The sequence below is a fragment of the Vanacampus margaritifer genome, chromosome 14 (genome assembly GCF_051991255.1).
Source record: "Vanacampus margaritifer isolate UIUO_Vmar chromosome 14, RoL_Vmar_1.0, whole genome shotgun sequence".
NCBI lineage: Eukaryota > Metazoa > Chordata > Actinopteri > Syngnathiformes > Syngnathidae > Vanacampus > Vanacampus margaritifer.
In genome coordinates, this window is record NC_135445.1 from 324,605 (window position 1) to 340,302 (window position 15,698).

At 48.5% G+C, this 15,698-nt stretch overlaps 3 protein-coding genes and 3 non-coding genes across 9 annotated transcripts; all 6 read left to right on the forward strand.

Annotated features, from left to right (window-relative positions):
* Positions 1-311: 311 nt before the first annotated feature.
* Positions 312-6,188, forward strand: mfhas1 (multifunctional ROCO family signaling regulator 1). Its single transcript, XM_077585983.1, has 3 exons — positions 312-3,522; positions 4,741-4,909; positions 5,911-6,188. Exons 1-2 carry the CDS (start codon positions 627-629, stop codon positions 4,893-4,895), a joined length of 3,051 nt encoding a protein of 1,016 aa, XP_077442109.1. The 5' UTR covers positions 312-626; the 3' UTR covers positions 4,896-4,909; positions 5,911-6,188.
* Positions 6,189-7,201: 1,013 nt separating this feature from the next.
* Positions 7,202-9,943, forward strand: rpl17 (ribosomal protein L17). 4 transcript variants are annotated; one of them, XM_077543001.1, is made up of 7 exons: positions 7,202-7,365; positions 7,759-7,808; positions 7,998-8,038; positions 8,429-8,563; positions 8,741-8,839; positions 9,208-9,399; positions 9,864-9,943. In XM_077543001.1, the coding sequence occupies exons 1-7, from the start codon at positions 7,217-7,219 to the stop codon at positions 9,909-9,911; spliced, it is 714 nt and encodes a 237-aa protein (XP_077399127.1). In that variant the 5' UTR covers positions 7,202-7,216; the 3' UTR covers positions 9,912-9,943. The 4 variants fall into 4 exon arrangements, with proteins under 4 accessions (XP_077399127.1, XP_077399128.1, XP_077399129.1 ...); XM_077543002.1 differs by having other exon boundaries at positions 7,336-7,405; XM_077543003.1 differs by lacking the exon at positions 7,202-7,365 and adding an exon at positions 7,427-7,451.
* On the forward strand, positions 7,862-7,926 carry LOC144034378 (small nucleolar RNA SNORD58). Its single transcript, XR_013288211.1, has one exon. It is a non-coding gene; the product is annotated as a small nucleolar RNA SNORD58 (small nucleolar RNA).
* LOC144034377 (small nucleolar RNA SNORD58) lies at positions 8,605-8,670 on the forward strand. The gene has a single exon (XR_013288210.1). It is a non-coding gene; the product is annotated as a small nucleolar RNA SNORD58 (small nucleolar RNA).
* LOC144034379 (small nucleolar RNA SNORD58) lies at positions 9,712-9,777 on the forward strand. Its single transcript, XR_013288212.1, has one exon. It is a non-coding gene; the product is annotated as a small nucleolar RNA SNORD58 (small nucleolar RNA).
* Positions 9,944-10,815: 872 nt separating the features above from the next.
* On the forward strand, positions 10,816-15,086 carry nkx6.1 (NK6 homeobox 1). The gene is made up of 4 exons (XM_077542297.1): positions 10,816-11,128; positions 11,653-12,906; positions 13,925-14,100; positions 14,592-15,086. The coding sequence occupies exons 2-4, from the start codon at positions 12,231-12,233 to the stop codon at positions 14,856-14,858; spliced, it is 1,119 nt and encodes a 372-aa protein (XP_077398423.1). The 5' UTR covers positions 10,816-11,128; positions 11,653-12,230; the 3' UTR covers positions 14,859-15,086.
* The last annotated feature ends 612 nt before the right edge of the window (positions 15,087-15,698 follow it).

Here is a 15,698-nt window from a genome sequence, read left to right on the forward strand (position 1 = left end):
AAAAAAAAATGGCTGCACGATTACATTTTATTGAGTTTGTTGAAGATGCGTGTTGTGCGGCGGACGATTAAAAAAAAAATCAAATACGCAAGTATACTTTATCATAAAAAATGAGGTGATCTTAACTGAAATTGAATGTAAAGGACATGAAATCAATATGGTTGACATCACTTTTTTTACGTGTTACGTTGCCGAGGACGACGTCAAGAAATGGAATTTAAAAAAAAATGCGAATAATGAAGACTCAGACAAATTTGTAAACAGGAAGTAGAGCGGGGATGATGACGTCACCGTCCTCACTTTCTCCGCAGCTGCAGCAGGAAGCGAGACGGGACAGGAGGAGAAGAGAAGAGAAGAGAAGAGAAGAGAAGAGAGGAGAGGAGAGGAGAGGAGAGGAGAGGAGAGGAGAGGAGGCTCCGAGGAGGAGCGCGTCTCGGCCGCCATGTCGACGCCGCCGCGGCCCCTCGCCTTCGTCGTTCTTCGTTTCCTTTTCTTCGTCGCGTGAGCGCCAGCGCGTCGACGTCGACTGGCAGGCCATGAAGCCCCGCCTCCTTCCCGGTCAAGGCGTCTCGCGTTGCTGCCAGCAGATCTGCTCGCGCGGAGGCGGCTGACATGACGGGCGAGCCATGAGGACCCCGAATGAGAACAACAAGGAGCGGGGGGAGCCGAGGCCGCCGCCCCCCCCGGAGGACAAGCTGAAGCTGTGGCGCGCCGCCGCCCTCCGCTCCAGGAAGCTGCGCAGCGACCTGCGCCAGCTGCCCCCCTACCCCAAAGACGCGGACCTGTGCCACGTGGAGGCCTTGAACCTGGGCAACCGCCTCCTGCGCGAGCTGCCCGAAGGCCTGGCGTCCGGTCTGGACAACCTGCGCGTGCTGGTGCTGCGCAGGAACCACTTCGCCACCGTGCCGTGCGCCGTGTTCGACTTGAGGCAGCTGGTGGAGTTGGACCTGAGCCACAACCGGCTGAGGGGCGTGGCCGAGGGCCTGGGCCGGCTCAGCGCGCTGAAGAAGCTCAGCGTGAGTCACAACAACATCCAGCAGCTGCCGGAGCGCATCGCCGCTTTGGAGCTGCTGGAGGAGCTGGACGTCAGCTTCAACGACCTCCGCGAGGTGCCGGCGTCCTTCTGCCGCCTGGCCAGGCTTCGCACCCTGGACGTGGACCACAACAAACTGGGCCGCTTCCCTCCCCAGATCCTGGCGCTGGCCCACCTGGAGGAACTGGACTGCTCGGGGAACCAGTTTGAGGTTCTGCCCGAGGAGGTGGCGGAGCTGAAGAGCATCAAGATCTTGTGGCTCAGCAACCTCCGCTTGAGCTTCGTACCCGACACCTTCTGCCACCTGCGCCACCTGGAGAGCCTGATGCTGGACGGGAACCAGCTGGCCGCGCTGCCGCACGCTTTTGGCCGCCTGCGAGCCCTCAAAATGCTCAACTTGTCTTCCAACCGGCTGACGGACTTCCCGGAGGCTCTCCTGGACATTTCGGGGTTGGAGGAACTCTACCTGAGCAGGAACCGGCTGACTCGGGTTCCTGGGGAAATGGGCCGCCTGCGGAACCTGGCCAATCTCTGGCTGGACAACAACGACATCACGTACCTGCCGGACTCGCTGGTGGAGCTGGTGGAGCTGGAGGAGCTGGTCCTCCAGGGGAACCAGATCGCCGTCCTGCCCGACCACTTTGGAAAGCTGGCCAAGGTCAACATCTGGAAGGTGAAGGGCAACCCGCTGGTGCAGCCGCCGTACGAGGTGTGCATGAAGGGCATCCCGCACATCGCCGCCTACCAGCGGGACTCGGCCCACGCGCCGCTCAAAGTCGGGCCCAGACTCAAGCTGGTCCTGATTGGACTGGAGAACGCCGGCAAGACGCGACTGCGGCAGAGCCTGCTGAGCCGCAGTCACGACGTCCACGCGAGCCAAGGGATCCAAATGGGCGTGTGGACGGCGGAGGGCGGCCCCGCCTTCCTGCTGTATGACCTGCCCGGGACGCCGCAGCTGGACCTCGTCAAGCCCTTCTTCTTGTGCCCGTCGGCGCTCTACGTCCTGACCGTCAACCTCCGGGCGTACGCCCCGTGCCACTTCTACGCCCACGTGGGCTACTTCCTGCACCTGCTCGGCGCCAAGGTGCCCCGCGCCGTGGTGCTGCTGGTGGGCACGCACGCCGACCTGTGCGGGGAGGCGGAGCTCATGGAGAAGAAGCTGGACGTGCATCGGCAGGTGGGCCTGCAGCAGGCCGGGGACGTCCTGGTTCTCAGCCGCTTGGCGCTGAAGGTGGAGCAGGCGTTGCAGCGGGGCGAGGCGGCGCGCTCGTCACGTCCGCACGAACCCTTCTACGCCGTCTCCGACCACAACCTGCGGCGGAAGAAGGATCGACTGCGCTTTCTTCTGGATCGCCGCCTGCAGATTCTGTCCCCGTTGCTGAGCGTCAGCTGCGTCGGGACCCACCCGGCGGGCATCCGGCGCCTCAGGGAGAAACTGGCGTCCGTGGGCCGGCACCCCGGCATCTTCCCCGACCTGTGCCGGGTGCGGCCCAGGTCCTGGCGCACGCTGGAGGAGCTGCAGCTCAAGTCGGAAGGACTGTGGTTGACCCGCTGGGACTGGGCCCGCCTGGGCCGGCAGGCGGGGCTGACGGACCAGCGTCTGCAAAGCGCCTTGTCCTACCTGCACCGAAGCGGGACGCTGCTGCACTTGGAGGACAGCCCCGCACTCAAGGACTACGTCTTTCACAACCCGCCGCGCTTCCTCGCCATCCTCAACGTCTTCTTCCGACCGCCGGCGCCGTCCGGCGGCGAAGGCCAGAACCTCACGCCGGCCCAGCTGCAGCATCACCTGGAAGGTTTCCGTAGCCGCGGCCTCCTGCCGTCCGGCGCCATCCTGCACATGCTGCGGCCCCTCGTCCAGACCCAGCGCGACGTGGACATGATCCTGGAGCTCCTGGACAAGATGGGCGTCTGCTACTGCGTCAACAAACCGCGCGCAGGTCGGCCCGTCCAAGGCCACGCCGAGCTCTGGTACAAGTTTCCCGGACACGTCGGCGCGGAGGAGCCGGAAGCCGACGGCGGTTTGGAACTCAACGGGATCTCGGAGACGGAAGCCAGCGTGGGCCGGGCGCCGGCGTCGTGTCCGCCGGCGTCGTGCCCGCCGGCGTCGTGCCCGCCGGCGCCGTGCCCGCCTTTCTCAGCAGAGCAGCTGCAGATCCGGTACAGTTTCCCCTTCCTATTCCCGCCCGGACTCTTCGCCCGCTTGGCCGCGCGAATCGACGGCCACGTGGCCCGCCGCTCGGACGGCCGGCGCCGCATCTTGGCGTACCGCGGGAAAGTGCCGGTGGTCATCAGCCAGCGGGCCGGCACGCTGGCGGTCGGCAGCCGCGCGGCGCTGCCCAACATCTGGACGGCGTGGCAGGCCGTCACGCCGCTGCTGCGCGAGCTGGACGCCCTCCTGGACGACTGGCCCGGTCTGCACTACCACAAACACGTCATGTGCGCCAAGTGCCTGCGAAGCGGCTCGGACAGCCCGCACGCCTTTGCCGGTAAGATAACAACCGCTGCGATTGTCGCTGATGAGGCCATTTTGTCAATAATGAAGACAAACTCGTTCACGAAAATCTTTCGGGGTCATAAAACCTGAAAAGATTTGCAAAATCTCCGTTTCTTTTTCCACATGACGGATCAAAAATAGGGAGCGGCCGATCATCGGTGCCGATGTTTGGCATTTTGACAAATATCGGCCTTTTTATGCGTCTGAATCGGAATCTTGTTTGACAGTATTTTCTCTTTTACTGCAAATGAATATCGGCTTGAAATATTGCTTATCGGTCTCCTTGACGACAAATAATCGGTATCGTTCTATCATTACCAAAAAAACAATTGTGTGCATTTAATCAAAATACATAATTATAGCGTTTCAAATCCTCTTATTTGTCTTAATATTTTTAAATGTTTAAACACATCCTTGTTTTATATCAAAAAATAATCGTTTGAATAATCGTGATTTAAATTCTGACCAAAATAATTAGGATTCTTATGTTTTCCATAATGAAGCAGCTGAACTTCATTTGATGTTGCCAGATGTGCACGGACGCCATTTAACGGCTTTGAATGTGATCGTGATTGGTTTCAGATTTGTTGATTTCAGCCGCTGTCAACGTCAGCTAAGGCGTGAATGAAAACAAAAATGGTCGCCGCGTGTCACTGACGGCAAGTCAATCCTGTTACGGGAACGTGTCTCGATCCCACGCACACACACGGGATTTGCGTGGCACGCACGTGCGCGCACACATGCGCCGCCTCGGATTTAACGTGTTGCGATGCGGCTCACGTGGCGGCCCTGGCCCCGCCCACTGTAAGGGCCGTGGGGGGGTCACGCCAGGTCAGTCATGCTGATCGTGTCAGCACACGCACGTACACAAAAATACACAGGCAGAAATACACAAATTTGCACAAATTGGCAGACGTGTGCACACGCTTGCAGAAAAAACACTTCAAAAAAAGAAAAGATTATGAAAAATTCGGAATTAATTCAAATTCAAATTAAAATTTGTCATCGTAATGAATCGCATGACATCACTAGTGAACTCACAATTATTCCAATTTGAAATCTGTTCTAAATGTACAATAAAAACATTTTTAGGTTTTCATACTCTTGTTAACAAAAGTGGGGGGGAAATGATAGAATAATAGAAATATTTCAAATGAATTTTTGCCGTTTCTAGTCGTCAATGGCAGTGAACGAGCACGTGTGCTTTCAGGAGAGCTTCTGTCCCAGCGACGTCCCGACGGCGTGAGCGAGCTGACGTGCCCCAAGAATTCTTCCGAGCAAGTTGACGTGGCTTTGGTCTACCCGCCCACGCCAACGGACACGCCCCCATCCACGCCCACGCCCGCCCCGATTGGCCCAAAGTGACCCCGCCCGCCCAAGTGAGCACAACCTTGCCTGACCATGCTAGCCGTTAGCGATGTTAGCGGCATTCGCTCTTGGATTGTGACGCTAGCTGCTACTGATGCTAGTAGCATTAGCTGGTACCTAACAATACTAGCCATTAGCAATGTTAGCAACATGTTCACTAGCATGGCTAACATCATATTAACAGCCAATCAAAAAATTCTAATAAATAAAGGAATTATTTTTAAAAAAATAATAATTATTAAACATTATTAATAATCTTTTTTTTTTTACTTGTTTTCCTTAAAAAATGTAATACATAAAATATAAAACAATAAAAAATAAGTGATAAAAGTATACAAAAGATAATACAGTAAACAAAAAGAATTCAACAACAAAAATAATAGATACTAGAAAAAAACAACTAGCATGTTTTCATGTTCTCTAGCATTTCTAATGTTTGGTAGCACATGCTAACAACGTTGTTGTTAGCATTTTCATTAGCATAGCTAATAAACGTGCTTAATAGTCTTTCTACCATTAAAATGTAAATAGGATCAATAAAAATGCATTTAAAAACATTATTTTTAAAATGTAAAACTTTTTTTTTAAATGTCAAAAAAAGAACAAATAAAAAAGAAATTGTAAAACTGCTAACATGTTCCCTATCATGGCTAACTTCATTTTAACACAGCAAACATAACAAAGAAAAATAAGATCAAATTTATTTTGTCATTTTTATTTAAAAAATAGAAGAAAAAATATGTTTGAAAAATTCAAATAAATAAAATACGAAGCCAATGTGTGTTAGTGTTCACTAACATTCATTAACATTGCTAAAAAAAACGTAACACCTAAAATTGAAGAATTTTTTAAAAACAAAATTGTGTTTGCGCTCACTGGCAGATGATTTCCAAACGCGCCGCCGGCGCCGCCATTCTGTTTGTCAGGAACATATTTGTTCGTGATGCGTCTCAACTGTGCTCGAATGTGATCGTCCGCGTCGGCTCATTTTCTTCCTTGTTTCTTTTTCCAGGTTTTTGGTCCACTTGGACGGACTTTCTCAGGAACGCGACGACGGCCGCTGTCGAGCTGCTGAAAACGGTTTCTTCACTTCATCCGTCCACCAATCAATCACATTTTGTGTCCAAAGATGAGCAAAGTTGCAATAATTACATTTTGTGTGTCCGAGTGCATGTGGCATAAACTGGTGATGACATCATCAGTGTGCGACTCGTCTTTTTCATGTAAATAAAACCTTTATTTTTCTACACCGGGAGAAGACAAGTGCGTGAATAAAACACTCAATCACCACCAGCTGACTCAAATGTTGACCTTTTTTCCACACACAACTTCCGGAAGCCGTTTTACTCCAAATAAAGACAACAAATGCGCTTCTTTTTGGGAGCAGGAAGGACTTGAACCGAAGCAAGAGCTGCAGGTGAGACAAACCGCCGCATCCAGCGCAGGACGCAAACTCAACTTTGTTCAACTTGGAAACTTTTCATTGACTGAACATTTTTCATAAAACAAAAATCTTTTAGCGTAATTTAAAATTGTACAAGAATCTTTTGGGGAAAAACACAACTTTTAAGTTACTTTTTTAACATTGAAAGAAATTTGCTATTTTTATTTTTAACAAAAAGAATAGATGGAAAAGTGACATATAAGATATGACACTTTTTAAAATCAAACCAAGCTGACATTTTGACGAGTACGACGACACCACATGGAATTCAATGTGTTGAAAATGATCTATTTTGTTGACATTCACGTCACATTTCGGCGGGAAAATGGGATTAAAAAAATGAATGCAATAATTGTCCTTAATGATTCCAGAGCACTTTTTGCTTTTGAGACAACAACAAAGTGACGGTCACGCCCGTTGACCCAGCCCAGCGATACACAATAACCAGCACTGGTTGCGTTGCTGCAACTTCATGGATGTGTTGGCCGCGTTACCCAAATCACAGGTCAAAGGTTGTTTTCGGGGTGTGGCCTATTTTCACCTTCACGTGTATGAAATTGAACATGTTTTGGGAAGGAACTGGCCCTCCTTTTCATTCTCCTGTCTGAGGCCTTCAGTGGAAAAAGTTTGTTCTCGAGCAGCGCCATCAAAAGTAGCAAATGGGCTGCTGGGAATAAAAATACAATTTCTTGCAACAAAATGTAGAAAGTAGCTTGTAAATGTAGGCCAGTGAGTGCATCTGATAATAGTGACTGCTCGCCACTGTCAAATATCGCATGTCTTGTTTTGGGAACATTATTAGCGCAAAGATAACAAGATGTATCCTATTTTAAAACAAGCAATGTCTTGCGTGCGCATGATTTGATCCAACGAGATGATGAAACATTCGACGGTAAACAGGACGGAGGTCGTCAAAGTCGAAGTTGTGCTGTCCTCCGGCCACCAGGGTGCGCTGATATCAAAGTGGCGCACAAGTCTCGCGCGGTGTTCTCGCCTCTTCCTCTTCCCGTTGCGGCCTCTTGGGTAAGGACGACAAGTCGACGAGCAGCCGCGCAATCCAACTGTAATCTTCTGAAAATTTGCTACATCCTACTTTGTAAAGCATCTCGGTTTGTCCGCAACACGCCATTACACGAGTTGGTGTGACAAGTTTGTTCGAAATGTCGGAATGTTGCCTTTAACGTTAACGTTTCGTCATGGTCCGCCATGTTGGCTGGATCCGCATTGGAGTGATTTCGTCCACGCTAACAGATGAACGTTTCATTGAACCTTCTTGCACGTGTTAGGAAATGAAGGTTGTCGTCTTTTGGTAGTCAACAACTCTGGCGATGTGCTGAAACGTTTGTAAAGACACTAAATGTAGTTCACCGGCGTTGCGACCGCGGAAGTGTTTGACCGTTTTTTTCTTTTTTCCAGAAGTGTGAAAATGGTCCGCTACTCTCTGGACCCCGAGAACCCAACTAAGTGTGAGTATTTGCAGACTGCATTTTTGGTGTGCTCGTAAATTGTAGCGGCGGCGACGCGATGATGACTACTTAGGACACCTTTGGATTCCCATGAAAACAACTGTGACGACTGAGCGTCTCCCAAAAACCAAAAAAGAAGATGAAAAGAAAAAAACAAGCTTTTTGCTCACGGCAACTTTTGTCTCCTAGCATGCAAGTCGAGAGGCTCCAACCTGCGAGTCCACTTCAAGGTGCGTCCCGACATTCACTTCATTAGTGCGGATTGAATATTTTTACAACCGATTAATCGACTAATCTGATTCCTTTTCATTTAGAATTGCAACAGCATTTCCCCCCTGACTTCTGTTTATTGACCATTTTTCAGTCGGGCTGCACCTCTTGAGAATGTCAGTATTCGGGTGTGGTCCTTAAAATTCTCCAGAATTTTGCCCCGCAAACTGCAATAGCGTTTGTCGAGCCTTGACAAGGTTGCGTACTCGCAACCGTTGTGAGTTGGCGGTGGGAGTCGACGCGTAGTTTGTATTTCTTTGAACGCAGTCCTTGTGTTCGTATGTCCCGCAACGGATGTCGCTTAGTTTTTTGTCTCGCAAAAGTTGTGAAAGTCTCGTTACACGTTTCAGAACACGCGCGAGACGGCCCAGGCCATCAAAGGGATGCACATCCGCAAGGCCAACAAGTACCTGCGCGACGTCGTGGTCAAGCACCAGTGCGTCCCCTTCCGGCGCTACAACGGCGGCGTGGGCAGGTGCGCTCAGGTGAGTGAGAGGAGGAGGGAGGGGCGAGCGAGCGATGGCGGCCGCTGTGATGACCTTCTTAGGACACCTTTGGATTCACCATGAAACGAAACTATGGTCTGAGCGGCTGCCGACGAAGTGTCCGAATCTTGCCGGCTTTTAAAAATGTATTTCATCTTTTTTTTTGTCCTCCTTCAGGCCAAACAGTTCAACTGGACTCAGGGCCGATGGCCCAAAAAGAGCGCCGAGTTTCTGCTGCACATGCTCAAGAACGCCGAGAGCAACGCTGAGCTCAAGGTGGGTTGCCGTGGCAACGGCCCAACCGTCACCCTGCTCGTTGCCGTTTCCTCGTTTTGCGCTTGGGTTCAAAAAAAAATGCAAAGAATTTAGCTTTGTTTGACATTTATGATGCACGTTAAGGCTCCAAAAACCCTCACCACACTTTCTACATTTTCTCACATTACGCTCAACGTTCAAACTTTTACAAATGTTCTAAAATACTGTAAAAAAAAAAAAAAGGATAGAGAAGAGGAAAAATTGCACCCCAAAAAAGGTGCCGTGCGTTCTAGCGAGGGATTCGCGTATTCGAGTCGGCGTTGGACGTGAGATGCCTTTTTCCTCCATGGTGGCGCGTCCCTCATTTTGGCGTATTTGTCGTCCTTCAGGGCCTGGACGTGGACTCGCTGGTGATCGAGCACATCCAGGTCAACAAGGCGCCCAAGATGCGCCGGCGCACGTACCGCGCCCACGGACGCATCAACCCCTACATGAGCTCGCCGTGCCACATCGAGATGATCCTCACCGAGAAGGAGCAGATCGTCCCCAAGCCCGAGGAGGAGGTGGCGCAAAAGAAGAAGGTGAGACGCGCCCCCTTGGAGACGCGTGCGTCCTTAAGAGCAACTTTGGGAAGACAAAAAAGAGGACTTTCGTACACTTTAGCAGTTTTTGGACTTGATGTGGCCTGAAAGCACTTTTTGAGACCAGAAAACACTTGCAATGAGCGCGTGCTAATGCTAACGTCAAACAACAACCAAAACCAAGGCCACTCATGTCACTCAGGAGGCCGCGCCCCTTAAAGGCACACGTGACAATCTGATTTTATTATTCAAATTTTTTTTTATGACTTGATGTTTTTCCTCTCAAATGTAAGTCACGTTGTCGCTGTTGTGTTGCCATGACGACTACTTAGGACACCTTTGATCTACCAATGAAAACACTGGAAAGTTCTGAGCAACACCTCGGCGACCATTTTGTGATGATGTCACGATGGCCGCTGCCGTGTTAACACGCGTGTGTTTTGTGTGTGTGCGTGCGTGCGCAGGTTTCCCAGAAGAAGCTGAAGAAGCAGAAGTTGATGTCACGCGAGTAACTTGCAATAAATCAAAACCATCTTGACACCAATTTCTTGCTGTGCACGTCCATTTTTTGTCGGTGGTCGCGTGAGACCGAAAGCGAGCTGGCGTGAAGCCACGCCCCCAAATGGCGTGTGCTGACCTTCCTGCCGTGTGGTGACGTCGTCACGCGTGCTTTGGATTCTCAAAGTAGTCAAACTTGCAGAGAATCAACCCACACAAAGTTCATGCATTTTAAAAAACAAGTTGCGAATCGACAGTTTCCTCTTATTTTGAAAGGCTGCTCAATGATGACGATGGATAAGCGGCGATCAACAAGTGAAAATATTGGATTGATGTGAATTTTAAAAAAAGCAAACTCAGGTTTCGTATGTGTACGTAATTCGTAGCACTTGCAGTGTGAAGACTTTTATTGTGAAGGAAGCTTGTCGTGTCTAGACTGATTTATTTTGAAGGAAGCGTTTCTTGTTTTGATTACAGTTGAAAGGACATCAAAGAAGCGATTTGCAACGACTGACTTTTTACATGAAGCCAAAACTTCCTGTTGTGACTTTTATTTCTTCTTATTTTTTTGTGTTGATGTGAGAACAGAAAGCATCAAGTCAAAACAGGAAGTATTTTGCTTTGACTTGATGCCTTTTAGTGGGAAGGAAAATCATCCTAAAGTGACTTGACTTTTATTTTGAAGTAACTTGTTGACTAGTTTTTGTTTTGCTCCCAAAATGACTCGATGCCTTTTTCTTTCAAACAAAATCATCCTATAATCACCAGATGACTTTTATTTTGAAGGCAAGTTGTAATGTAGCGACTTGATGAGATGCAAAAAGAAAATGTGTCCTACAATGACTTGATGATGCCTTTTATTGTGAAGGAAAGTCTAACGACTTTGATTCATAGGGTCTGTCGTCTTGTAATGGCTTGAAAAGTCATTTTCTCACATGACTCTCAACGTGCAAACCTTGATGTTGTGAAATCGCTACATTACTGTTCAAAGTAAGTAATTGCACCCAAAAACAAGGTTGCGAAAAGTGAATGATCGCTCACCGTCGAAGGAAAATTTGGGATGCTTGGGAAGGTGCAGCGACGCCATGTGGCCACGAGGCGGCGCCACCGTACCGCGAATTGACAACGACGACGAAGTGTGAGAAGAGCGAAAGGTTTGCGTTCCTCGCGAACTTGTTAAACGCGCGCATCGTCCAACATCGACAGTGGAATGACTTTTACTTTGAAGGAAGTAGGTCTTGCATCGACTTGAAGGCTTTTAGTTTGAAGGGAAGTCTGCTTTGTCATGACTTGTATTTGAAAGAAACACGTTCTGCGATGTCTTGTGTTTGAAAGAAGTACGTCCTACGACGACTTCTTGACTTTTATTCTGAAGGGGAACACCCATCCCATAATGACTTTTATTTTGATGTTTTAATTCTGAGGTAACTCACTTTTACGTTTTGTTTTACTGAAAGAAACATGCCCTGGAGCAGAGGTGGAGGTTTTGGAGGTTTCCCTCTTCCGACACAAGCTGATTCCAATCAACAGGCTCGTGATCAGGCTTATGCAGAACTTGCTGATGAGCTGATCATATATCATCTGTGTTGGAGAAGGGCAACATGCAAAACCTGCACGACTCCGGCCCTCGAGGCCCACTTCTGGGCTCGACAAAGATTTGCTTTTATTTTGAAGGAAATGTGTCCTGCGCAGTCTTAATGACTTTGATGTGTGTGTGTTGTAAACGATCCAGCCTGCTTTCCATGTCCCCCTCAGCCAACACGGGTGATTGAACCGAGCAAGCGCCGCATGAAGCCTGATACGATGAGGGAGACCTCAGACATGGCTGCATGAAGGCCCGGCGTTGAGTCGATGACTTTTGAATCGTGAAGGAAATTCATGACGTGATGACTTTTGTGACTTATTGTGAAGGAATGTTTGGAATTCTCTTTTGAAAGTGTCCCGTCCTGCAGTCATGAGTTTCCGCTTGTCTGCTTAATGACTTTGAATGTTGATCGCGATAACGATGCTGATTTGTATGCCGTGACGTCACTTTGAGACGGCCCAATCAGCGCGGAGGAGTCCCCCCTCCCGCCTCCCTCCCCCGCGCACAATTGGATCCAGCTGGACGTCACTTTGGCAACTTGTTGAAGGAGGCCTCATCTCCTCTCCTTGGTCGTCTTGCTCCTCCAGCCGCCCCCCACCCCCAACCCAACACGACCCCCCCTCCAGCCCTGCCCTCCCCCAGCCCCAGCCCCAGCCTTGGCGGTCGCTCGCGCGGCGGGCCGGGGCGCGGGCAGACTTTGCCCCCGTCGTCGGCGCTGCAGGCTGCAGCCGTAGGGAGCGAGCGCGCCATGTTCGCGGCGGCTCCCGGGATGCAGGACGCCTCGTGCCGCCTGGGCGGATTCTCGCCTCCTCGCCTCACCCCCCCACTGGCGGCCCTGCACAGCATGGCGGCCGACGTGCACAGCCCCCATGAACCCCGGCCCCGTTCCCGCTGCCAGTCGCAGTCCATGCAGTACCCGGCCTACCCGCTGGCGTCCGCCGGGGCCGCCGCCGCCGCCTCGTCGTGCGCGTCCCCGGCCACCAGCTCGCCCAACCCGGGCGGCATGGCGGCGTCGGCGGCCGCGGCGGCGTCGCCGTCGCCGGGCCTCAAGTCGTCCGGCCTGGGCTCGCCGCAGCTGTGCTCGTCGGCGACGCCGCACGGCATCAACGACATCCTCAACCGGCCGCGCGCGGCCCCGTCCTCGGCCTCCCTGGGGGTCCTGAGCGCCCTGCAGCCGCGCTTCGGCAGCCTGAGCCCGCCGCCGCCGCAGCCGCCGCCGCCGCCGCCGCCGCCAGCGCCGCCCTCGGCCGGACTCTACTTCTCACCCGCGGCCGCCGCCGCCGCCGCCGCCGCCGCCGCAGCCGCCGCGATGGTCCGGTACCCGATGAAGCCCCTGAGCGAGCTGCCCGGCAGGACCCCCATCTTCTGGCCGGGGGTCATGCAGGGTGCACACTGGAGGGACGCGCGCTTCGCGTGCTCGCCTCGTAAGTCTTCACTCTCAATTCTTGTTATTAGGATTATTAGGATGAATATAGACTTGTTCTGATGAGGAAAATGTTTTCAACATATTTTTTACGCTCGTTTGAATCATTTCAGACGAAATTCAATCTACACATTTTCTTCTTTTTTAAGCAAATGATGAACAACAAAAGTTACTGATGACGAAGTTAGTCACCAAATAATTGTATGGACAAAAATGATCTTTATTTATTTTCATCATTATTATGATGAAGATGGAAAATCTTTTCACGCTATTTTTTTATGCTTTCAAAAAAAAGCACAACAATTCGATTTGTGTTTGAAGGAGCGTCTGTTTGTTGTTGGAGGGAGAAAATGAAAGTGATGATAAATATCAAAATGCTACTTAAAATGTTACTGCTGACGATCAATAATAATTCGTTTCATAATCAAATGACGGAGACGATTGTAAATAGCAAAAGTCGTTTTTTTCATCGTTATTAATTGTGATTTGTTGTTTGTTTGAGAAAGGCTGTTAATAATAACAATGGCAATAATTATAATAATAACATAGTAATAATAATAACATAGTAATAATTATAACAATAATAATGATGATAATGTTCAACGTAATTTGCTGTTGATAATAAAATAAATGTTTCCGAGCAGAAGTTTGTGCTGGACGAGCAAAAACAAAGAAGAAACCGAGAATGTTAACATCTTAATGAATCATAATCATAACGGAGGTTTATTAAAAAGCTCTTTCAATGTTTGTGTTGTTGGAGGACAAAATAATAAGAAAAAAATATATATGATCAAACGATGTAGTACAAGGAGACGTTTTTGCAAATATGAAGAATTTATAATGTGTTGTGTTCAATTCGTCATCAAAAGTTTGTAATTGATAAAGCTGCTAAAAATAGTCACTCTTCATAATTATGTCGTTGAGACAATATTTCATTCCGGATGATGATGATCGATATTTGCGTCCTGCGTGTGTGTTTTATCAACTGCTTTCTGTTTCCTTTTTTTTCCCCCTTTCAGAGCAGAGTTGCGTGATGGTGGAAGGCAAAGACGGAAAGCGCAAACACACGCGACCAACTTTCTCCGGACAGCAAATTTTCGCTCTGGAAAAAACTTTTGAACAAACCAAATATTTGGCGGGACCCGAACGAGCGAGACTTGCTTTTTCTCTGGGGATGACCGAGAGCCAGGTCAAGGTAAGCACGCAAAAAAACAATAATAATAATAATAATTTGCGTGTCATGGTGCATGTCGAACCTGCAAAGTTCACACATTAGGAATGTCCAAATAAAATCGCTTGAAAATTATGGTTATTATTAGGATTGTATACGAATGCATCAGAGCGGCACGTGTTCGGCAGATTTTGATATTGTGGTAGCACGACAGTCCAAATAATAATTATTATATGTATATATATATATATATATATATATATATACATATATATTTAATGATGATGGTAATAATATCCATCCATACTAATACTAACATAATAATAAAAATAGCAATAATTCCTGATTTGTGTGATCGTGTCAATTACACACACACCTGATTTTATGACGTCGTTATTCACTAGAAACATGGCGTCTTTCATATATATATATACACACACAAATGTTTTTATTATATCTTTTGCCTGCGTGCGCGTGTGTGTGTGTGTGTTTGGGCGCGCGCACGCGCTGGCCAGGTGTGGTTCCAGAACCGTCGCACAAAATGGCGGAAGAAGCACGCGGCCGAGATGGCCTCCGCCAAGCAGAAGCACGACTCGCAGACGGAAAGGTTAAAGGTCAGCACGGACTTGGAAGATGACGAAGACGACAACGACTACGACAAACCTTTGGACCCTGACCACGCCCCCCAGCACCACCACGACCCGCCCCACCTCAACGGCCTCCTTCACAAGCACGCGCTCGTTGTCGTGCACGCGCCCGAGCGAGGCGGCTCCTCCTCCTAAAAAACAAAACAAAACAAACAAAAAAGACTTTTTCATTTCGTTTGGCTTGTAAATACTTTTGGGACTGTAAATAGGAACACGTCCTCTTTTATTAATTATTATTATTACTATGATGATGATTGTTATCACAAATATTCTTATGAGTGTACAGACGCGTGAACGCAACACGTCGATTTAATTTAATTCATGTAACGTCAGCACTTTCACTCAATAAACAGTCTTTACTACTAACAACTTTATTATTATTATTATTATTATTACTATACGAAATTAGATGAAGATGATTATCGTTATTAAATCACATGCGTTCGTTGGTTAAAAAAAAAGACAAATATTTTTTGTAAATGACAGAATGTGGGTATTATCCCAAATGAAATATGGGCCGTGTCACGTTAGCAAAAACGTTGCTGAAATGTATTATTACTACTACTAGTAGTAGTAGTATTTACATTTTTATATTCTGGAAAAAAACAACAACAATTTGTCAAAAAGTAACAACAATAAAATAATACTGATGTTGATGATAATGATAATAATAAGGACAGTTTTAACAGTTATTGACGTCCAAGCTGACGTCATCAGATCACGGGCAAAAAAAAAGAGCAAATAATTGATTTTTGAAAATTTGGACAAAGGTGTCCGCCAACGCCTTGAATTCCGATGACGTCATCAGCACTTATCTTTTAGTTTTTGCTGCGTGTGCGCGTGCGTCAAATTAAATATGGTGCTCAAACACCAACTTGATCAAACCGCATTTATAAAATAAATCAATAAAATCAAAGCAATACGTTGATAGAACCATTTCCATGATGAATATTTTTTTTATTTATTTGCATTCAA

Coding starts and splice junctions, on each gene's coding strand:
- nkx6.1 (XM_077542297.1), top strand. CDS start 12,231: ATGTTCGCGGCGGCTCCCGGGATGCAGGACGCCTCGTGCCGCCTGGGC. Junction 12,907..13,924: donor GCGCTTCGCGTGCTCGCCTC/GTAAGTCTTCAC, acceptor TCCCCCTTTCAG/AGCAGAGTTGCGTGATGGTG. Junction 14,101..14,591: donor TGACCGAGAGCCAGGTCAAG/GTAAGCACGCAA, acceptor CGCGCTGGCCAG/GTGTGGTTCCAGAACCGTCG.
- rpl17 (XM_077543001.1), top strand. CDS start 7,217: ATGATGAAACATTCGACGGTAAACAGGACGGAGGTCGTCAAAGTCGAA. Junction 7,366..7,758: donor TTCCCGTTGCGGCCTCTTGG/GTAAGGACGACA, acceptor TCTTTTTTCCAG/AAGTGTGAAAATGGTCCGCT. Junction 8,564..8,740: donor GCGTGGGCAGGTGCGCTCAG/GTGAGTGAGAGG, acceptor GTCCTCCTTCAG/GCCAAACAGTTCAACTGGAC.
- mfhas1 (XM_077585983.1), top strand. CDS start 627: ATGAGGACCCCGAATGAGAACAACAAGGAGCGGGGGGAGCCGAGGCCG. Junction 3,523..4,740: donor CAGCCCGCACGCCTTTGCCG/GTAAGATAACAA, acceptor GTGTGCTTTCAG/GAGAGCTTCTGTCCCAGCGA.